The sequence below is a fragment of the Phycodurus eques genome, chromosome 4 (genome assembly GCF_024500275.1).
Source record: "Phycodurus eques isolate BA_2022a chromosome 4, UOR_Pequ_1.1, whole genome shotgun sequence".
NCBI lineage: Eukaryota > Metazoa > Chordata > Actinopteri > Syngnathiformes > Syngnathidae > Phycodurus > Phycodurus eques.
Genome location: NC_084528.1, coordinates 22,780,634 through 22,803,912, shown reverse-complemented (window position 1 = coordinate 22,803,912; position 23,279 = coordinate 22,780,634). Strand labels below are relative to the sequence as shown.

The window sequence follows — 23,279 nt, the reverse complement described above, 5'->3', positions numbered from 1 at the left end:
CACTCCTTTTTTTTGACCTGCATAACTAGCATTAGGTATGATATAATGTTTGCATTTTAGTGTGCATGTTTATTCACCCATTACTTATTGTCTTCAGCATTTCAGCATTTTAGTCTTCATATTTAACCAGGTCTCATGTCCCAAATAGCTTCACGTTAGCATTAATTGTTGCTTCCAACCATGTCGTGTCAACAAGCTAGAGGCTAACTTGTGCTTAGCCATGACACAGCAGAAAGTAAAAGGTTGCCTGGGGGGAAAACAAGCTCATGTGGACGCTAATGCCAAAGCAGGAAAACAACCCATGATGGAAACATGGACGGTTGCGGGACAAACGCTTTATTGTGAGCTCTGAGCCACGGCGTTTCCGCTTATTTGCGTCCTGTGACAGCCAACTGTGGGCTGCTAACGTCTGTTAGCTTCAACTTTGCACCTGCGACTGGAGAAAGTTTGCTAATTAGATTTCCGGAGGCTGACCACGCCAAGGTCCATGCAGCAAATTGGATGCGGGATCAGGGAGCGCCGGCGAATAATTGGGAGCACAAATCCCTTGCGAGCCACGACGGCAGACCAAGGGGTGTCAGACAGGTTGTCACACTTCCAGTCAAGCTCCAATTACCAGACTTTGAAGGCAGCTGCCACATATCGACACCTTCAGACTTTCCCGGAGTGGGAGAACGTTGATCTTGGAGAGCATTGAGGGCCTTTCAAGCGCAAGAGCTCTGGGAGTAAGTCGCTCACCTGCCTGGCGCCTTCCATAGAAGGCATTTAAAGCCGGACTGTCGAACACAAAGATTTTCTGGTCTACTTTAGAAGTATGAAGCGGGAAAAACAAAAAACACTCTTGGGGATCTACATTCTAAAACCTACATTAGTATTCCCAAAGACGAGTGAAGGCCGGAGTCTATTTTAACATGAACATGAAACTATCCATACAACGATCTGTTTTCTCTACCGCTTATCCTCATAAAAGCCACGAATGAGATGGACCTCATGCCAGCTGACTTGAGTGTGACAAGCAGGGTACACCCTGAGCTTTTCACCAGCCAATTTAAGGGGACATACAGAAAAACAAGCATTCACACTCACATGCACCCCTATGGACAGTCTCCAGTTATGTTAACATGTATGTTTTTGGAAGGAGGAATCCAGAGCCCTGATTCAAATCCCAAACCGCAGAACTGTTAGCAGTGCAATAATAGATTTAATGGCACCCTTTTCGAGAACCCCCATCCCCACCCTTTACATCCATCCATCCATCCATCCATTTTCTGAGCCGCTTCTCCTCACTAGGGTCGCGGGCGTGCTGGAGCCTATCCCAGCTGTCATCGGGCAGGAGGCGGGGTACACCCTGAACTGGTTGCCAGCCAATCGCAGGGCACGTACAAACAAACAACCATCCGCACTCACATTCACACCTACGGTCAATTGAGAGAAATGCAGAGACGTTGACGCGTCAAAATTACTGTTACGTTTCTAATGGCATCATTTGAAATGATGATAAATAATAATAGGCCATGTACTTAGGAGGGGGTTGTCGCCAGATGCCAAGCAGGATGAGAAGCAGGGGGTTGGGACCCTCCTCGCCATCAGTGCCACTCAGGCGGCTCTCACGGGAACGTCTCTTAACCTCGAGCTGACGTGAGTGACAGTTGGTCCCGTCTCCGAGTTGGCCAGCCGGGTTCATCGATCTTATGCCAGCCCAAGGTCCCTGAAGCTTTGAGCTTCGACTTTACCTCCCGTGCAGGATCTTGCCAGGATTGACGTCCGAGAAGAAGCTGGCCGACAGCGAGAGAAGACACGAACTGACCACGCTACACCAAATGTGGAAAAGCCAAATTTCCTCGTGGGAAGGTCAATAAAACATAACCTAATGTAGCTGTTACATTAATTGGTGAGAGGCTTGTGAGAACGAAAGCTTGTTAAACAGACATTAAATATGTCCCCACTAATTAAATGAGATGGATTTTGTTTTAGGGCAGCACGGTTGACCTGTCTGACTCACAGTCAAGAGGTTCTGGGTTTAAATCTCATCCTGTGTGTAGTTTTGCATGTTGTCCCCCGTGCTTGCGTGGGTAATCAGTCATGACCCTAAATTGTCCATAGGTGTAAATATGAGTGTGAATGCTTGTTTGTATCTGCCCTGTGACTGACTAGCGACCAGTTCAAGGTGCACGCCACGTCTCTCGCCAAAATGTCTATTGGGATAGACTCGACTCCAGCTCACTCGTGACCCAAAATTGCCCACAGGTGTGAGTGTAAATGGTCATTGGATTTTACTTTGTTTTCCTTGCAGTTGGCTGGCAACCAGTCCAGGGTGTATCCCGCTTCTCTCGCCAAAAGTCAACTGGGATAGGCTACAGTTCATCCGTGACCCGGAATTGTCCATAGGTGTGAATGTGAGTGTTTATGCTTCTTTGTCTACTGTATATGTGCCCTGTGATTGACTAAAAACTAGTCCAGGGTGTACCCCACTTCTCTCATCAAAAGTAAACTGGGATAGGCTCCAGCTCACATCAGACTCCGTTGTCCATTGGCTTGCAATGTTTTTTGACCTGCGATTGGCTGCCGACCTGTCTAGGATATATCCAACTTCTTTCGCCAAAAGTTAGTTGTGATCGACTCCAGCTCACCCATGACGCTAAATTGTGCGCAGGTGTGAATGTGAATGGTTATTCGTTGATAGCCTGTTTTTCCATGTTTGACTGGCAGTCAGTCCCAGGTTGTATCCCGCTTCCCTCCCCAAAGGTTAACTGGGATAGGCGCCAGCTCACTTTTTACCCTGAAACATCCATAAACATCTTGTTTGACTCTACTACAGTAAATGTGCCCTGCGATTGGCTGGCAACCAGTCCAGGGTGTACCTCACTTCTCTTGCCAAAAGTCAACTGGGATAGACTCCATCTCCCTCGTGACCCTAATGAGGAGAAGAACTGTAGAAAATTGATTGAATGTTTTGATAAAGGATTCCTGTGTGTGATTATGCCTTAATAATACAAACAAATGCTATAAATATGATAGCATGAATATGCTGTGTTCATGTTATTCATTCGACGCATATCCTCATATCCTTTCCTTTTTTTTTTTCTTTTTTTTCTCCCTCCCCCCCTGTCTGCACACTGCGCTATAGTGTCTGTTTTTGGCCCAAAGTCGACAAAGCAGAATAAATCCAACAAAAAATCTTTTGTCCTCTGAAGCTGATTTTTTTGTCTTGTGCCCCGCGAACTACATCGGTGGGGTGTTGTAGAGCGTGCCCATGAGTTCATGACAGCAGCAGCAACAAAACAGGAAGAGTTGCGACAAGAGAATAATCTTTGACTTTTGAGATTAATAAATCCTTTTGGCTAGATGCTCGGCCTAAGGAGGCCGAGCATCTAGAGAACATTCCGCAAGCACAACATGAACAAGAAGCTTGCACAACATCCAACTAATGATAGTCATTCTGGGGCAGGCATTGTCCTGGAAAATGTTAGCAGCACCTGAATGCACGGGTTGTGTTGAGAATCGCTTCCTATTCACTATATAGTTCCTTGTATAGTGAGTTAGCCATTTTGTAGTGCTGTTCGCATATGCAGGGAGTATATAGTGTCCTCATTGTAACGCACAATTCATCATGAAAAGTGTCAATCAATGGTCACTAGAAAATTAAATGGATACCATGATGCATTGCTCCAATACAGACACAGCAACACGTCACAACACGGATGGACAAAGTACTTAGTTTGTGTTAATTTGGGAAAATGCACACAAAAAATTCAGTGGTGCCTTGAGATAAGAGTTTAATCCATTCCATGACCATGTGTGTAACTCAAATCATCTTTCCGCTTTAAAATGAATGGGAATGTTAATCCATTCCAGCCTCCCAAATAAACAACAGAAAATTTTGTAATGTGTTTTTTAACAAGAAAAATCACACTATAATATTGTGCTTACAATTTAAAAATCATGGAAAGAATTAAACCGTTTTTGTCAAATTTTCTTGCTCAAAGTCAATGGACATTGTGCTGCTTATTCTGCTGTATGCGCCTTGGCCACCTGGGGGCAGTATAATACAGACATTGATATGCATGGATCCGGTCACTCCTCAGTAAGCCATAGTAATAGTCAATTTTTGTAGAGGATGAATATAATGGCTGTGAGTATTATATCTACGTGTTGCTCCACCATTTTTGTTCAAATACCCGTTGGTATTTATTAACCCAGCTATGGCATTTCCCGTTGTGTATTAGCATTAAGTTAGCAGACCCTAAGGCAAAGTTATCTGTCTGTTTTAAATATACGAATAATTATTTTTGTTTGACAGTAAACTTGAACTGGGATTGGCAATGAAGAGACCTAAAGCTTCATTTTTGCAAAATTGTTCACTGTCTGCCAAACTGCTACTTGTGGAGAAGTGAGTTGAGTTCGCTGCCACCAGCTAATCTTCGTATCTCAAATTTTTTCTTGCAAGTCAAAGCAATAAAATCGACCGGAGGACGGTTTGTATCTCGAAAAAGTCGGGTCACTTGTATCTCAAGGCACCCAAATAAAATGTTATTTGTTATATATTTATTACGGAAGGTCCGAGAGCTGGTACTTTTGCAATAATGTCACAGCAGTGATGTAATTAACTGTGCCTAGAGTACACTACCATTTTATCTTCGTTAGAGTCGTAGGTGTGCTGAAACCTATCCCAGCTGATTTGGGGCGACAGTCGGGGTACATCCTGGAATGATCACCAGTCAATCTCATCTAATAAATACACAATGCACCTTTTTTTTTGTTTTCTTTTTGTTAGGTTGGAGCTGAGTCGTGGGGGGTGAGGGGCCATGTGTTCCTGCTGAGTCGTCACTTTGGGAGCCACCATGAGGCGGACGCCGCGGCCACCCCTCTCTCCCAGTTCGCCCCCCTCGCACCTCCCCTTCCTGCTGCTGCTGCTACTGGGCACCGCCGCCTCCTTGCCGCCGCCGCCCACCGGTGGCGCCACCCCCTTCCCTCAGGATCTGGAGCCCATCAGTGTAGTTGGACGAGAGTGTGAGTACAGCATCCTCTCGCTTCGTGCTGCGGCAATGCCGACTGATACCCTGTTGGTCCACCATGGGGGGAGTCAGCTTATGTTGTTTAGTCACACACGTAGATGTTAGGGACCGAGCCCTGCAACAAATAGTGAAAATCTGTGAGTAATTGACACCCCTCCATAAAGGTTTAGAATTACCTATAGATATCACCAGATAGCAGCTTAGCACTACTTTTCGATTGAGAGGGCTTTGGCCTGTCTAAATGAAGCTCTTCCCTTCACTTCAATTTAGTTCCTTGGCAACAAGATGGCATAAGATGGCGCCAAACCACTACTTTTCTATTACACAACGCCTTGGCCTGTCGAAATGAAGCGCCTCGCCCCCCCAATTCAACGTAGTTCGTTGGCACCAAGATGCCCAAAAATCCGCAGGGGAACACTGTACACACACCAGCTTGAAAACAGACTCCTGCATGTAAAGACACATGCAAGTATACACATGTAAATGTAAGCACACATGCATGTAAACACATGAAAACCCACAAGTGCAGAAGTACACAAGTATACGTGCACACAAACACACATGCATGGAAGTTATTTTTCAATATATGTAGGAGTGATGTACACAACAGCAATATTGACCCCACAACAATACAACGGAATAGAATAAAATGCACTCAAATTTTGCATCAGTTGTTAAAAAGACACAACATTTCACTTTTATAATGTAAGTCGCTAAATCATAAGTATCGTAATTGTAAGTCCTAAATAAACATTGACTGATAATAAAAGCAGATTTAAATATGCTTGTGTGGCATGTGTGTGGTGGGAGGAGTGACTGACTGAATTAGGTTCACGTTACATGAAAGACGTCTGAATTCTGAAATATTCCATTTGACTCTGGCGATGTGATAACCACACAGCATCTCCATCAAACGTCAACAAAAACCATGGCTGACCACCATGAGGTTCTGGGCTCTGCTGCCCATTTGTGTCCAGCTCATGTCTTTGTCTTTTTTTAACAATGAAATATGTCAATAATGTACTATTTGCATCAAATTGTACTTTTTGGATCTATCATGGCCACTTTGGGCCAATTGAAACCCATGAAAAGTACATTTTTTAAATGTCTTGATTATTTGATTGAATCTTATATTTTGGTTAAAATGGATTTCATTCCAGTCTCAACATTTGATTGAACATTCACATTATTTTTGTTTGTTTGTTTGTTTGTTTGTTTGTTTGTTTTCTACCAGATGACACCATTTATCAGTTTTTGTACAAGGTAGAAATTTTATGTAATGTTCTTAATTTCCAAAAGAGGCATTTAATAGCTTACTGCACTCTGATGAAATATATGAATGATGCAATTTTAAAGGGTTAGAAAATTAAAATGATACATGATGATGATCATGATAATGATGATATATTTCATACCAATGACAAGAAATGATGGTAGTGAAAAACATTATGAAGTAAAAAAAGCTTTTCTTTTTTTTTCTTTCTTTTTTTTTTTTTTTAAATGACATCCTATATTCTCTACCTGGTCAGAAATGGCCAAGAACAAGCTGAAAGGGTAGTGAAATAAAACAAGGCCTCAGGGTTACAAAAGAAAACTGTTGGTTTTCTTTGTGATGATGTCAGGCTACATCCATTTGTCCTGAACCAAACGTTGTTTGCATTTTTTTCGAATCAACAGTTGGAAATTTCCCATTTCCCCTTTTTCTGGAATGGAGTTGCATAAGTCCATATTCACCACATTCCAGTAATTCCACACTTTCAAAATTAATTTCCCAAATTTCAGTTATTTTACATATTTACCTCCTCCTTCCACATTTCTTGACAGATTTCAAACCATTCCAACTTCAAGTCTCACATTCAACAATGTAATTCATTCCACAGCATTTCTGTGCTCAGCCATAGCTTATTTCATTTTTATTATTTTCATTTTTAACTGTGTGTCTCCACATGAAGGTTGGGAACCATAAACCGTTGCGGCCGAATATCTGTTCATAAAGGCGAGAGATACGACAGTATCGGTAGTAGATGCTGTTATTGATACAAAATCCTCCAGGAATCCTTAGATTCATTGGTTGTAGGACTGTTGACCGGATATCGCGAGGCTACAAATTGGTTGCCTGAGGCTTTATGATTTGCATCTCATAAAACAAGCGCAAGAGGCCCCGTGCTGTGCTCCGCAGGTAACGTTATGTTTACACCCAAACACAGCAGCATTTTTTTCTGCACCGTAGTGAATCGAGAATAGTATCGCTCCCACACGGAATCGAAGCGCATCGAATCGTTCGGCCTGTAAAAATATCGTTTTTTAATGTTTTTTTTAAATCAAATCGCTACCTGTGTATCTAGTTTACTATCGAATTGGCCTCATTCCAGAGATTCCCAACCCTTGTTCACATATGTGTGTCTGGATGGATGAGTGGCGGGACGCGATTGATTTTAACGATGGAAAGCACTTTGAGTTGCATGTCATTGTACGAAAAGTGCTCTATGAGTGAAGTTTGTCTTGTTCAGTCCAGGATCAGCATTCACACTCAATTCCGACCAAAATTGAATTTGTGATATTTTATTGTATATTTAATTTGGACTGCTTGCATGGATGTTGATTGGTGCTTGTTAAGATGGAAGGACTCCCTCAAAAACCTCAGTCATCAGACCCCTATCACGCTGAGAGGAAGTGACGGGATGTAATGGATGGGAGAGAGAGACTGAGGTCCGAGCACTCTAATGGATCTCGGTGGAGGCGAGGGGCAGCCATTAGCAGAAGTAGCAGTGTCTGCGCTAATAGCGGCGGCCGAGGTAATGAGAGCCATTTGTCAGTCCAAGGTCCGGCGGGTGATGGCGTTACATCGGGTCCTCCTGATATGGAGTCCATAAAAGTGCTACAGAGTCACTTAAGAGTCGGATAGGGAATGTTCGGACCGGTCAGCTGATTTGTCTCCTTGGAGGGAAAAGCTTTGAAATGGAACTCCAGTTGAATGAAGAACTATAAACATGGCAAGGCAATTCATTGTTTTTTATTGGTTGGTTTGAGTTTATTTCTCAGGACATTTTTTTTCATTGTTCTTTTTTTCCTAGCTTACAGCCATGGCTGCAAAAAGAGAGGAGCTAGTTTGCGGGATAAACGTTGCAGATCTTTGATTGAGCGTGACCATTTTTTAAAAAACATTTTTTGCGTAGCTTTACCCCTTTCACACTTTTAATACGTAAACGTATTGAAAAACACTTTTAAGTATTCCTGAGCAGCTGTTCTTTCTCGCTCACACAGTTGACAAAATAAATTGTAAAGTGTGCTTGCTTCAAACTATTTGTCACTCCCAGCTGAAGTTTACTGTATCCATAAAACAAAATAAAATAAAATGTATATTTAAACACCAAAATGCTCAACCAAACCACTTGTCTAACAAAAACCCGGTAGCTTAATTCTAACATATTATGCGAAACGCTATATTTATGGGACCTGTATTTATCTAGGTGAGGCTATTGAGAAGAGATTCTCATTTGCAATGCTGACCTTGCAACAGACAGTGGAGTAAAAACGCAAAATAAAAGCAAATACAATTACAGTCAACAAACTGTACAGTGTAGTACAGTTGCACATTACATTACATCATTGCACATGGCGAATATAATTTCACAACAGGCTAAAAACAGGTGCAGCGATCATGTACAGTATTCTTCGTTAACGTTTTAAACAATGATATTGGAATGAATGAAGTGAGTTTTATGACGGACTATGGACGGGCTAACAGAAATTTGCCTAGATGTTCCATTAATTATAAACCTTCACTAAACTGATGTTTTAACACACATGCACAGCAACACATACAAACAGGGCATTCTACAATACTCCTAGGCATACATTCTCTTTGCTCTGTGGGCATAACAAGTATCACTAGAGCAAAGCTGGGGACCTTCCCTGCCTCTTCTTCTTTCTCTTAATTCCGCCACAATTCTTTCATGAAACGTCAGTGCTGCCTGGCATTTTGCAGCACAACTTGGTACTGCATTGAATGCGTGCAACTCTAAATTTGGACTTCACCTGTATGGTACTGTAGAAATCCATTTTTTAAAAATGATCGCTTTTTTTTTTTTTTTTTTTTTAATTGCACTCTAGTGACTATTTTTCAAAATAATTTGACTAGCGACTTTAATTCCCGCTATGAAACAGACAACCTGAGTGGAATCGTTTTCAAATTGTTTTACGCATGACAAGAATGGAGCCCAGTGGACGGCAATCAGTTAATCGTGCTGAGCGTTGCCAAAGACAGTGCTGCCCATTTATACATTCCAAAAGCAGCCATTTATCTACAATTTAGTGGTGTCAAACTCATTTTCAGCACGGGCCACGTTGTACTTATGGTTTCCCTCATTTTTATTTTAAAGCCCTTCAAATAAATTCCTCAGATGTCCTCATGTCAGGGAATGATTGTACTGTAGTCAGGAGTGCTCGAATAAAAAGAGAATTCCCAAAAAGCAAACATGACGACTTTGGTTTCCTAATTGCTCTTTGTTGTCATGAAAGTGAAGAAGTGAAGTTGTGCTTCTCATGTTTTGTTGTGCTTTGATCATCGCAGCTTCAGGAAAAGGACTTGGGAGGGATTTAAAATCAGATTCAAAAGCAACGGGGGAACACTGCGGGTGAAGGTCCGGGAGCCTGGAATGACTTCAGTCTTTCCGCGATCGAATCCAGACGAGCATTTGAACTGAATCCCTGCTGGGAGAAACATTTGTGTTCATTCAATTGTGATCCTTTCATGGAGCGGCTCGACTCCGATGGGAACTTCCGGAACTTTTGGCCCCTTAGGCCCTTCCTTTTCCTGTTTTAAACACACACACAATGTGTAAACAACTTCCAAGACATGTCCTCTTGATGCTCAAAACTGAACACGACATGCTCTACAGGAGGAGACCCAACATGTTGTATTGGGAATAAATTAAATGCATGTGTTCTTAATTGTCCTCTCCCTCCTCTTTTTGTTCATTTTCTTTTCTTAATAAAGTGGTGTTCTCAAAATCCCCAAAAATCATCTTTGGCCTTCATCTTTCTTTTTTCCTTCTTCTAAGTTTTTTCCTTAGTCGTCTTCCTCTTCCTTGTCTTGTTTTGTTTTTTTGTCATTTTCTTAGTCTTTGTTTTCATCTTTTGCTTTGTCATTTTTCTTAGTATTCTTTGTCGTCTTCCTTCTGACTTTTTACTTTTTTTTTTGTTTAGTGTTGTCTACTTACTCTTATTCATTCTCTTTGTCTTTTTCTTTTTTTGCCGTTTTTGTTTTGGCTTGTTCATCACCTTGTACTTTTTTTTCTTTTCTTATTTGTTCCTTTTCTTTGTCTACTTCGTCTTCTCGGTTCTCTTTGCCTTCTTTTTTCTTTGTCTTGTTGGTCTTCATCTTTTCTATTTTTACTTTGTGTCCTCTGTCTTCAATGTCACCTTCTTATTCTGTCTTCATCTAATTTTTTGTCTTCTTTTTGTATTTTTTGTATTTTTATTTTTCTTCTATTTTCTTTGTTTTTTCATTTTCTTCCTTTCTTTGTCATTTGACTTTTGTCATCTTTTTCGTCATTCTTTGTCTTAAAGTCAATCTTTTCATCTTCATCCTCTTTTTCTGCATCTTTTTTTTTCTTTTCCATCTGAAGAATAGATTTGTTTTTTCTTTTTTAATTATGAGCTTGTCCAAGGCCTGTTTTTTTTTTTTTTCCTGAGATTTTGCTTTTTTGGGGGGAGTCTTATTAGCCTGAAATAGTAACATGTATCTCACCTTGAATTGTTTAATAAATGTGCTTTGAAAATCAATTATTTCTCTTTCTTTCTTTCTTTTAACCTATACTTCATCTTTTTTGTCTTCGTCCTGTCCTTCGCCGTCTTCTTCCTCCTCCTTTTGTCCCCTCTTCTTAATTGTTAAAAAATTGCACTTTGAAAATGAAATCTTCTTTTCTTAGCCTACTTCTTCCTCGTCTTCTGTCTTTTCCTATATCCTATACTTTGTCTTCACCTTCTTGTTTGTCTTTTTCACATGTGGAAATGTTTACCCAACTAAATTCCACTTTGAACGGGGTATTCCCTGCAGGAGAAGAGAATGATTGTATATCAGGAATAAGTCAAATGAATATGTGTGTCTGGCTTGTATTCCTGAAGTTGAATGTTTTTTTTTTGTTTTTTTTTATCCCTGCAGCATCCTACTTGTTCCCCAGCTTCCAAGGCCTGACGGAGGACAACGATACAGAGCGTCTGGGTCTGGACTTCCAGAGGATGCTCAGGATCAACCACATGCTCTACATCGCCGCACGGTCAGGCCCAGCAGACCCAAAATGTCACCTTTGGCAAAATACATGAGTGAACCTCTTGTCATGGGAAAAGTCTCTTGTTGGATCAGCTTCTCACCACTAATCGTTCCCAAATATCCTGGTTTGCTCCTAATGTAGAATAATCCAGGTGGTTAAGAGAGTTGTTTGCTAAACATGTTTTTTATTAAATTCTAATACAATATAAACTCAGCTATTTTTCCTGCGGAATCTAACAACCCACCATTGGCTGAAAAACTCACCATTTAGTGCCTATCCACGTATTGTGCTCTTTCTTGATTTTGACCTTTCTTGACCTAATAGAACAGTACCCACTGGAACAATATCGGACCAATCAAGAGCCTATTTCATTTTTTTTTTTTGTCTTGTCCTGTTCGTCTGTTAGGTCAAGCAGAATGGAAAATCTGTATCCCTTTTATGCCGGAACAGTTTTACTGTGTCACAGTGGAGTTTTTAAGCTTCCGCTGTGGTATTATAATTGAGGTTTATTGAGAATCAAATTTTCTAGAAGGGAGAGAGAAACGAAGACAAAAGACAAAGCACTAATTGTAAACAAGATGAGAGAAGTAAATCATTACATTATCTACATCAATGAAACATTAAATATGAGTGTTGCATGGGGCTGTAGTGCTACACCCTGTGAGGGAAGGACAGGACAAGATAGAACAGGACAAGGACAGGAGAAGAAGCATGCAGGACAAGGGTCGTGAACTCGACTGTACAACTGAAGTGTGGTGGCATTAATTATGTGAATTATAAAAGTCTACAGGACGAGAGTATAAGTGAGGAGATACACAAGCGATTTGCATATTCATTAGTTATTTGTCGCAGTAAGTGAGTGACCCCGCACCCAGTGAAGGAGTCCCAGGGGTGCGTGTCTGCGGATACCGTTTGAATTGATACCGTTTTACATGCACAAAGACTGACAGAACGATCCACCACCCCCCAGAGATAGGTGTATGTTGTGCATTAAAACATGGGGAGTGCGTGTGATGCATTTAAAATCCAGGGGGGCAGAGGGGCAGGTCGAACGGACCGGGACACGTCCCACACCGAGGGACCCAGGGCGGTCCGCCGGCCCCACAGAGGCACCCTGACAACCGGCCACCCAGTGGGGGCTGCAGGGACCCAATCCCACCCCCCCAGCCAACCCCCCACCCCACCCACACACCTCGCCACTCCACCCCCAGGAGGGCAAGACTCCACCCCCGCCTGTGTGGAGTTTGCATGTTCTCCCCGTGCCTGCCTGGGTTTTCTCGGGGCACTCCGGTTTCCTCCCACATCCCAAAAACATGCATTAATTGGAGACTCTAAATTGCCCGTAGGCATGACTGTGAGTGGGAATGGTTGTTTGTTTCTATGTGCCCTGCGATTGGTTGGCAACCAGTTCAGGGTGTACCCCGCCTCCTACCCGATGACAGCTGGGATAGGCTCCAGCACGCCCGCGACCCTAGTGAGGAGAAGCGGCTCAGAAAATGGATGGATGGATAATAATAAAACAACATCAACAACCTCGACAACAAAGAATATAGAATTCCATTGTTTACTTTCACACTTATGAAAATAGCAAATAAATAGCATGTCAAATGGCACCCTACTCAGGCAAAGGAATCAAGAGTCTAGATTTAGCATGCTGAGGAAAGGTGACCAGCTATCTACATATATGCGTAATTGATTTTTTTTGTTCTGCTGATATTTTTTCTAACGCAATATATTCTATGAGGAGATTTAGCCACTGAATGATGTTAATAGCTCGTTTGTTTTTACAGTTTAATAGAATTGTTTTCTTTGCGATAGCTAACGCGACAAGTAATGATTGTGAATGTCAATTATTGTTAATTCTTGCTAGGCTAACAGTCAGCATCTCCTTCTCTTCCAGGGATCACGTGTTTGCCATCAATCTGGCGGCGTCCTCGGAGCACATCCTCCCGCAGCAGGTATGATAGGTCGCTGCGCGTCGTCACGTGATCTTGCCGCGCTTGTTTTCCCGATCAGGCATGAACATCAGCGTCTCGTTATTCCACTATGGTAACGTTCAAGTGTTTTCCAATCACGGATCCAATCGGCCCGGAGCCGTGTGCCGCCAGGGAAGCCAGCCTCATTTGTCAAACATGATTGGACTTAAATAAAAAGCAGCGAGCGGCCCGCTGCTGCCGCCACCTTATTGTATTGAGATGAGCGGCCAAGATGGATGCCGCCACCGATAAGTCCACCTCGCACGCATGCCTAACATTAGGCAGAGCTAATCCATCTCCTGATGGTCCTGCGTGAAACGTTTGTGTGGTGTGTTGTTGTGTGGTGTTGTGTGTCGTGGGGCTTTTTGGTGTCTCGTCTAGTGGTGTGTTGTGATTGTTTTGGGATTGTTTTTTGGTGTCTTATCTGGTGTGGTTTTCTCTTCTGTTCTTTAGTGTTGAATTGCGGTTTCGTGGTGTTTGGTTTCTTTTGTAGTGACTTGTCGTGTGTGTGTGTGTGTGTGTGTGTGTGTGTTAGGTTGTGGATTGAGTTGGGTGTGGTATGTTTGTCATTTTGTGGTGTCTTGTTGTCTTTTGGTGTCTTATTTGGTACGTTGTGATTGCTTTGTAGGTGTATTGTTTTGTGGTGTCTTCGGAATATTGTGGTTGTATTGTTTGTGTTTTGTGGTGTCTTGACCTGTGTTGTTTTACGGTGTTGAGTTGTGTATTGTGGTTGTTTTGTGGTGTCTTGTGGTTGTTCTGTGTTGTTTTGTCTGTTGTGTTGGGTCATGGTATGATGTGTTGGGTTGTGTAGTTTTGTCTTTTGTTGTCATGTTGTGTTTTGTAGTGGGATGTGTTGTGTTGTGATATGGTGTGTTTTGGTGCGGTGTTGTGTACTTTGCCGGCGTGTGAGTGAAAAATGGACACTCGCGTTGTGAGCACATTAGACAGCGTGAGTTTTACTCTTGTCACAGACTTCTTCGGCTGTGTTCAGAACCCCATTCCCTTATTCCCTACTCTATAATCACTATAAAGGGATTTTTATAAAATGGACGATATATTTCCCTGATCAGTTCGTTGAAAATCTGTTTTTGGAATACTACTGGGTCACAGTTAATTACCTCATTGCTTGCATAGTTACAATGTATCGGATCAACGTCAGCCTGTCATCATCTTCTCCTTTGTCCTCGGTCTTGTTCTTCTTCTGTTATCTTTTGCATCTTCTTCATCTTTGTCACAGCTTCATCTTTTTTCTGCGTTTTGTTCATCTTGTGCATCTTCCCCTCCTTGGCTTAGCTTCATAGAATCTTCTTTGCTTAGAGCCTTCTTCTCTACTTAACTACTTCTTAGCTTAGCTTCTCCTTAACTTTTTATTAGCATCTTTTCAGCTTAGTGTCTTCTTCTCTTCTTAACGTAGCTTCATGTTCTCTCTTTAGCTTGGCTGCTTCTTAGCATTTCCTTAGCCTTGTGTTTTCTCCTCAACTTATTCTTAGCATAGTTTCTTCCTTGTTTGGCTTTATCTTAGCTTCTTAATATATTTTCAGCATTATGTCTTCTCATCTTAGCTTAGTATCTTCTTAGCGTAGCTTCCTCTCGCGAACTTTTTCTTAGCTTAGTCTCTTATTTGTTTAGCTTTGTCTTAGCTTAGCTTTTTTCAGGCACCTTTTCAGCTTGTCTTCTCTTAGCATCTTCTTAGCTTCATCTTCTCTTCCTAGGTGCTTCTGAGCATCTCCTTATTCTGCTGTCTTCTCCTCTCCTTAACTTTTTTTTAGTTGAGCTTTTTGTGTTTATCTTTTTCTCATATTAGCATAACGTTTCGTGTCGAGTTCGGCATCGGGGATTCTGATGTTTTATTTTGGCTGCTAGGAGGTGACGCTCCATCCAAACCACTCAGGTTTTTGTTATTTTCCCAGAAGCTGACGTGGAAGACAAAGGATGTGGACAAGTGCACTGTTCGAGGGAAGAACAGCGTAAGTATCACATGCTCACTCACTTGTGCAAGCACCCACACATAAGTCCGCTGACGCCTGATTTTTTTGTTTTGTTTTGTTTTGTTTTTTTATTATTATTATTATTATTATTTATTTTATTTTTTATTTTTTTCCCCTCCCACCACCAGGACGAATGTTACAACTACATCAAGGTTTTGGTGCCACGCAACGATGAGATGCTGTTTGCGTGCGGGACCAATGCCTTCAACCCAACATGCCGTAACTACAAGGTACCGCCACATCATATGAATATAATACTAACAATATTTAAGGAGATTTATATGATGTAAAATTTACTTTTTGTCTTATGTACAAATTTGTTTGTCTGGATTGCCTACCCACTCTAGTGTTCAATTAAACAACAGAGAAAATCTTAAGTTATCCCACTATTTCTTAAAAAGGTTTCTGAGCAAGACCTCATGAACTTCTGCCTCACTGTTACAAAATGGACATTAAGAAGTCACTTTTTGATAAATACACTACTCACAAAAAGTTAGGGATATTGAGCTTTTTGGTGAGATTTTAGGATGAATAAAAATGCACTGTAATCCATCAGATGTCGACTTTGGAGCAGGATGGTGAGGAGATGGTCGGTCAGGCTCGTTGTCCGTTCGAGTCGCATCAGTCCAATGTTGGACTTTTTGCAGGTCAGTGGACATTAAGTGTGTTGTTATATTACGTGTATGTTATATTGGGCAGCAAAGTGGTGTAATGCTTTACACGTCTGCTTCACAGTCAAGCGGTTCTGGCTTTAAATATCGGCCTGTGTGGCGTTTGCATATTCTCCATGGGGTTTTTCTCCCACATTCCAAACATGTTAGCTTCCTTGAAGACAAGGAAATTGTCCATTGGATGTGAATGCTTGTCTATATGTGCCCTGACATTGACTGGCAACCTGTCAGGCCTGTACCTCACTTTTCTCACCGAAGGTCAAATGGGATAGGCTCCAGCTCACACGTGGCTCTAATGAGGACAAGCCTTACAGAAAATGGACGGTATCGGATCTGAGTAGCTTAATATCCATTTGACTCATGAGTCGCGACTAATTCAAGGGTGTATACCGCTTCTCTCACCAAAAGTCAACTGAGATATGTTCCTGCTCACCTGTGATCCTAAATTTTCCATACGTGTGAATGTGAGTTTGAATACCTGTTTGTCTATATCTGCCTGGACATTAACTTGGGACCAGTCCAGGTTGTACCCCGCTTCTCTCACCAAAAGTCAACTGAGAGTGAGACCAGCTCACCCGACTGAGGAGAATCACTATATAAAATTAATGCAATAATTGATATCTTCCCTAAAAATGTTTGTAATTGTCTCTCAGTTGAGAGGGTTCACTTCACCATGGTTCCTTGGCTTTTGGCACCATCCGGTGGCATAAGAAAGTGTTGCAAAGAGCACAGAAATAGCAAATAGGTGAATTTTTCAGCGAAAGACAGGATAGGGTTGTCCCACCCATCTCCCCGCCCCCCAAAAAAAAAATCCAGGAATAGCTGAATTTGCAAGTAGCAAATCGCGACTAGGCGGGGAAACACTATATATTTAATTGTGAATGCCATGTAATGTATTGTTTCGCTCCGCAGGAGGCGACTTCTACTCGGCGACCATGACGGACTTCCTGGCAAGCGACGCGGTCATTTACCGCAGCCTGGGAGAGAGTCGTCCCGTACTACGAACGGTCAAGTATGACTCAAAATGGCTTCGAGGTGAGCACATGGTGTTGCTGTTGTTTTACGTTGCCATGGTAATTGGAGTAATACATGGGTATCATGCATGTGCTCTCCTTACCACCAGAGCCTCATTTCCTGCACGCTATCGAGTATGGCAACTTTGTGTACTTCTTCTTCAGTGAGATCGCCGTGGAGTACACTTCACTGGGCAAGGTGAGACCCTCGCCAAGAACGCTGTGTGCCCACCTACCCGCACCCTTTATCAAAGGAAACATACTGTTAAATGTATTTTTTTTGTCTTTTAACCTGTCGTGTTCAGCTGCATGGCCATGCAGAATGATGGATCTGTATGCCTATTGTGCTGGAACAGTTTTGCTGTGCAACGGGGGAGTTTGAAATGCTCCCTCTGCTTATTTTCTAATTTTTTAAATTATTCTGATGTATATTGAAAATGCAACGGCACAGAAAAGGGTTTTAGGGGACAGACAGAGGTACAGAATGGTCACGGTGAATAGGGGTGCGAACCACAGCAGAATAATAGTAAAACAGTCTAGATATTTGACCACAAGTAATATTAAAACAGTCAAATTGTGTTCTTATTTGTGGATGGAGGACACACTCTGTGAGGTCATGTAACAACTAACCAATAGTACAAGATGAGAGAGGACAGAAAAGGGCAGGGCAAGACAGGATGTGGAAAATGACGAAGGCAGTGCTACTGATGAGTGGTCTGGTAGGATGCTTTTATAGTGTCTAAACACCTGTAAGAACCTGTGAGTTGATATCTTAATATAATCTGTGTTATTGTTAGTATTCCCAAAATAAGAAATTCAAGCCTATAGCGTGTCAATCAAACTTATTAGTGAATGAACACCATACCACATGCATGATAGTCAACTGGTGTACGGAGTTGCTGAGCCGGTACATTCAGGAAGGGGGGCAAAGCCAGCGAGTCCATCCCGTGGGGGACCCAGCCAGGGCGACGCCACCCACTCCCCAGGACCCAGGGCGGTCCCCCCAGGTCAATCAAACCGCCCGACCAGTCCCAAAGGGGGGACACGGGTACCGGACCACCACCCCCGGAAAGCATGGGGGCCCCAAGCACCAACAGAGCCCAATGCAGGAGCCTGCTGCCACCCGAAAAAAAAACATAAGAGTTCCTGGGTGTCTTAGTAACATGTCTGTGGCATGCTTTTGTCAAAATATCCCAAGGACAGTTTTACAGTGTATTCCTTGACATGGTGGAATTGGCGCAGCAGTCTCATGTGGTGCGCCGGCCCTCCTCCCATCCCACATACTGCTGGGCCAATGATGAGCCTGGCTTTCATTACATTGGAAAAACTCCTCCTTCGACTGCAATTGGCCGTCCGCCCACACACACTTTATGCAAGCGACCGTAGATTCCATTGCAATCACATGCAGCATTTCATCACTAATCCTCCGAAATACACTCGTCAAGTAGTTTAACTGTGTGGCACATGACATAGCTGAGCACAAATGCGCAGCCAACAATTTCACCGAGAAGTCAAGTAAGTTTTGTTTCATCGCCAAGCCACCAAAATACACTTGTCAATTAGTAGCAATGCGGTACACTGTATGGCCAAACACAAAAAAACCCTACTTCCACGTCGAGAGCTTGACTGAACATTATCTCATTGCTACCAGAAGCTAATGCTGCTAACACTGTGATAATCTGTGCTAACATTGCAGCTTTGCTTACCTTTTTGGCTGTGACACGATTCATTGTTCTTTTGTTCTAGAACTTTCTCCATCCTAGCTAATCATGTCGTTGGTGGAGAAACTTGCTGTTGGGTACGGATTATATAAATTGGCCACACTTTTACATCACAGTGGGGTAATATTGAGAACAAAAAGGTTGACTTAGGTTGTTTAATTTCACACTTGATGCGGGCGGGGGGCAGGCACTCCAGAAAGAACAATTTGTACACCAGGTGTTAAAAAGGCAAAATATTTTAACATATGTCTTGGCTATCTGGTCCCCCCGAGGTGGTTTTCTCCAGAGTGGCACGCGTGTGCAAGAACGACAACGGCGGTTCCCCTCGGGTTCTGGAGCGCTACTGGACATCCTTCCTGAAGGCTCGCCTCAACTGCTCCGTGCCGGGTGACTCCTTCTTCTACTTCGACGTGCTGCAGTCGCTCACCAACGTGCTGCAAATCAACCGCCGGCCCGCTGTGCTCGGCGTCTTCACCACGCAGGCTAACAGGTTGGTACCACGGCGACCCGTTCAGGGTGTTCCCCAATTTTCTCACCAAAGGACAGCCGATGTAGATTCCGGCTCACTGTGACTCTAAATTGTCCATCATTCTGGGTATGAATCCTTGTCTATATGTGCACTGTGATTGAATGGCGATCTGGCAGTGTTTCTTGTCATTTTCATAGTGACCAGTCTCACATACTGATCTCCCATTGTTCTTGTCGCAGCATCACCGGCTCGGCAGTATGCGCCTTCTACATGGACGACATCGAGAAAGCCTTCAGCGGGAAGTTCAAGGAGCAGAAGAACAGCGAGGCAGCCTGGACGCCCGTCCCAGACGAGCAGGTTCCCAAACCAAGGTGATGCTTCTTCTTAGCTTAGCTCCTTTCCCCCCTTAGCCTTCTTCTCTCCTTAGTTTCTTCTGAGCTTACTTTATTCTCACCTTAGCTTCTTCTAAATATAGCTTCTCTCTCCTTAGCTTCTTTTCAGCTTTATTCTTTCTTAGCTTAGCTTCATCTTAGCTTAGTATCTTTTGAGTTTAGCATCATCTTAGCTTAGCACACTCATACTTCCTGTGTGTGTAACGTTTGTTGTCTAAGCTTCTTCATTTTCTGAGCTTACCTTCTTTCTTGATGTCTTCTTTGCTTAGCTTCTTCTTAATTAGTGTCTTTTTCTTCTCTCCTTTGCGTCTTCTCATGTTTGCATTTTTTTAATTAGCTTCTTCTCAGTTTAGCTTGCTCCTACATCCTGTGTGTGTAACATTAGTTAGCTTATCTCCTTAACGTTGCATCTTATTAGCCTTTTCTTCCCTCTTTAGCGTAGCTTTTTGTTTGCTTAGCTTGCATGTACTGTGCATATAAAATTAGTTGTTCAATCTTCACCTCAGTTGAGCTTCTTCTTAGCTTAGTTTCTTCGTTTATTCTTAGCTTCTTCATAGCCTACTGTTATCTTCTGTCCCTCTTGGCTTAGCTTCATCTCTCCTTAACTTCTTCTTAGGTTTCTAGCTTTTTATCCTAGCTTCTTCACACCTCATGTTATTCTTCGTTCCATAGCCTTCTTCTTAGCATAGCTTCTTATCTTAGCTTTGTCAATCCTTAAGGACAGCAGACAAAGCTAGTCTGCTCTCCTTAGCTTCTTCTTAGCTTAGTGTCATCTTTCCTAACTTCTTCTTAGTTTAGCTTCTTTTCATCTTTTGGTCGTCATAGCTTAGCTTCTTCATTGCTCCATAGCCCTTTCTTAGATGAGCCACTTTTCAGTTTTAAGCTGTGTTTAAACTCATCTTCAGCTTTCAGCTTTGCTTGCTCATACTTCAGTGTAACCTTTGTCTTGAGTTTCTTCTCACCTTTGCTTCCTCTCACCTCTTCTTAGCTTAACTTCTACTAAGCTTAGCTTCTCCTTAGCATAGCATCCTCTTAGTTTAGCTTAATGTGACCACGCTTTGTGGTTACTAAGGCCCGGATGCTGCACCGGTGAAGGCTCGGCCGCCGACCTGAAGTCATCCACCGCCTTCCCCGACGACACGCTGACGTTCATCAAGTCCTACCCACTCATGGACGAGGCCGTGGTCTCCGCCAACAACAGGCCGCTTTTCACCAGAACCACTAGCAGGTACGCCCAGGACTACCAAACAAGTTCTTGCATGTCTATTTCATGGGTTAGAATCCATCATAATAATTGGTTGAGAGCTCCTGACATGTAATGTTCTCTAAAAAAACAGGACTACTCTATGTAATATATATATTTTTTTAAAATACACTGTTCTTTAAAAAAATACTGTATTCCTGTAATAATATGCCTTTTGTTCTAAATAGACTTGATTCATGCAGGGATATCAAATGTATCTTTAAATTTATTTAAGCTAAAGTAGGGAGGAGTAATTGGTTTATTATAAATGTTTTATTAGCGCACTAAAATTCTGAATAGACTCGCCAGCTGCTCCAGGGCCCATTGCAGGGCGAGTGAGGGCCTGACAGTTATGGAAGCTCCTAGGAGCAAAGCAGAAACCATTAAAAGGTTCAAGGTGCCCTTCAGCCTTGCTCGCTAGCCGCTCCATGGGAACCTGCAACATGCAGAAGATTTTATTCAAAAGAGACAAGCAAGCTGGATCGATCCTGGAATGGAAGATAGATTAACAGGTGATGGTGAACAAGGGAGTGCTGGTGAGTGAGAAAATCAGATGATTGATTTTTTTTTCTTTTTTTTCCCTAGTTAGCGTGGGAATAATTGCAAGGAAAAAATGCCGAGAAAAAAAATAATCCCACGAAAAAGAAAAATCCCAACAAATGATCCCCAAAACAAGAACAAGCCTAAGTACATGACCAATCACAAGAATGATCCCAAGAACAATCCCATGAATAATTTCAAAAACAATCCCAAGAAAAAAAATTCATGACCAATTCCAAGAACAATCCCAAGTGCAAAGAACGAGCCCAAGAAATTTCCCACAAAAAAACATCCAACAACTTCAAGAACAATCCCAAGAATTAGAACGATCCCAAGTACAAGAAGAATCCCAATAACATGAACAATCTCATGAACGATCCCCAGAAGAAGAAAAAAATCACAATAATGCCAAGGATCCCATAAATAAGACCAATTTGAAGAAGAAGAAAATTCCTAAGAGTGATTCCAAGAACGAAAACTCCAAAACAAGAACAAGCTCCAAAACAAGCAATCCTATGCTTGTTTATGTAATGTTGCTCATTGTGATGTTTGTGTCACAGGTTCAAGTTGACCCAGATCGCAGTAGACACGTCGGCGGGTCCCAACCGGAACTTCACGGTGGTCTTCTTGGGTTCTGAGGATGGCCGTGTTCTGAAGGTTCTCACCAGCACGGACGGAAACAACCAGACGCTCAACACCACACTCCTGGAGGACATTAACGTCTACAACCATAACAAGTAACACTTCTTCTTAGCTGGCCTTATTCTTCACTTGTCTTTGAACGTGCTTCTTTTTACGTTGCTTGTTCATAGTTTAGCTTCTTCCTACTTTAGCTTAGATACTTCTGCTGCTTCTTATCTGTCCTTATTTTTCCTCTTGGCTTCTTATCTTAGTTTACCTATTCTTAATTTGTCTTATTTCTACAGTGACTTCTTAGCGTCTTTGTAGCTTGACTTCTAAGTGTAGCTCCTTCTTAGTCTTAAACTTAGCTACATCTGAGCTTAGCTTAGTCTTATCTTAGTTTCTTTTTTACTTAAGCTTCCTTGTAGCTTCGTTTCTTTTTTACTTAGCTTCTTTGTAGCTTTGTTTCTTCCTACCTTACCTTGCCAGAGCAGCTTCTGACCTTATTTTCGTCATCTTAACTTAGCTTTGCCTCTTCTTAGCTTCCCTTATTATTCTGAGTTTAGCTTCTTTTTTAGCCTTCTTTAGTTAGCCTCTTAATCTTTTTTTAACCTTAGTTTCTTCTCGGCTGAGCCTTTACTTAGCTTAGCTTTTTCTTGGCTTGTTTTTTTTTTTCTGACTGTAGCTTTTTCTCAGCCTAGCCTTTTCTTACCTTGGCTTCTTTTTAGCATGGGGGGGGGCATTCGTTTTCTGACGATTGCGCGCAAAAGTTTGTTTGACTTTTTCTTGCGGTGTTGTCTTCCAGATGCAACGTGAAGGGTGACGAGCGTCGGGTCTTGGGTCTGGAGCTGGACCGAGACCACCACGCCCTCTTCGTGGCCTTCTCAGGATGCGTCATCCGCGTGCCGCTCAGCCGCTGCGACGACTACAGCGACTGCAAGACGTGAGTGACATCAGACCGCGGACTGACACTAGCCAATCAGAAGCGGGAAGAAAGTTACTGGTGTTCATAGTTCTTTTTTGTTTTGTTTTTTCAATATTGTTGCTGACAGGCTAGTACCCTCAAAACACTGGCATTTCATTTCCCAATTGTCACCCATTCAGTCCACACTAGTAGCCAGCTGCAGCTTTTACCCTACAATCTAAAAAATTTTAAAGTGAGGAATTAAAACAAAAACAGGAATTTTGTTCAAACAAAAACACACAACACAGTATGACAGGAACGATGGTGAACGGACATTGATAACTGCATTCCTCGTAGCTCTGGCTGACTATACAGACAAAATGATTGATCTATTCCTATATCCATCCATCCATTTCACGTACCACTTATCACGGACGTGCTGGGGAATATC

The 23,279-nt window shown here is 42.4% G+C and overlaps 1 protein-coding gene across 8 annotated transcripts in view; it reads left to right on the top strand.

Annotated features, from left to right (window-relative positions):
• Window positions 1–23,279, top strand: part of sema6e (sema domain, transmembrane domain (TM), and cytoplasmic domain, (semaphorin) 6E) — a 197,866-nt gene that overhangs the window by 145,025 nt on the left and 29,562 nt on the right. For 7 of the 8 annotated variants that reach the window (XM_061674687.1, XM_061674689.1, XM_061674693.1 and 4 more), the window contains 14 exons: window positions 2,294–2,396; window positions 4,775–5,010; window positions 11,182–11,296; window positions 13,191–13,248; window positions 15,177–15,233; window positions 15,383–15,484; window positions 15,811–15,901; window positions 16,838–16,960; window positions 17,049–17,137; window positions 18,932–19,149; window positions 19,368–19,499; window positions 20,593–20,748; window positions 21,864–22,040; window positions 22,730–22,867. In XM_061674687.1, the coding sequence (XP_061530671.1) occupies window positions 4,842–5,010; window positions 11,182–11,296; window positions 13,191–13,248; window positions 15,177–15,233; window positions 15,383–15,484; window positions 15,811–15,901; window positions 16,838–16,960; window positions 17,049–17,137; window positions 18,932–19,149; window positions 19,368–19,499; window positions 20,593–20,748; window positions 21,864–22,040; window positions 22,730–22,867 (1,625 nt within the window). In that variant the 5' untranslated portion in view covers window positions 2,294–2,396; window positions 4,775–4,841. The remainder of the gene's footprint in view (window positions 1–2,293; window positions 2,397–4,774; window positions 5,011–11,181; window positions 11,297–13,190; window positions 13,249–15,176; window positions 15,234–15,382; window positions 15,485–15,810; window positions 15,902–16,837; window positions 16,961–17,048; window positions 17,138–18,931; window positions 19,150–19,367; window positions 19,500–20,592; window positions 20,749–21,863; window positions 22,041–22,729; window positions 22,868–23,279) is intronic. The other variant, XM_061674692.1, reaches the window with a different exon arrangement.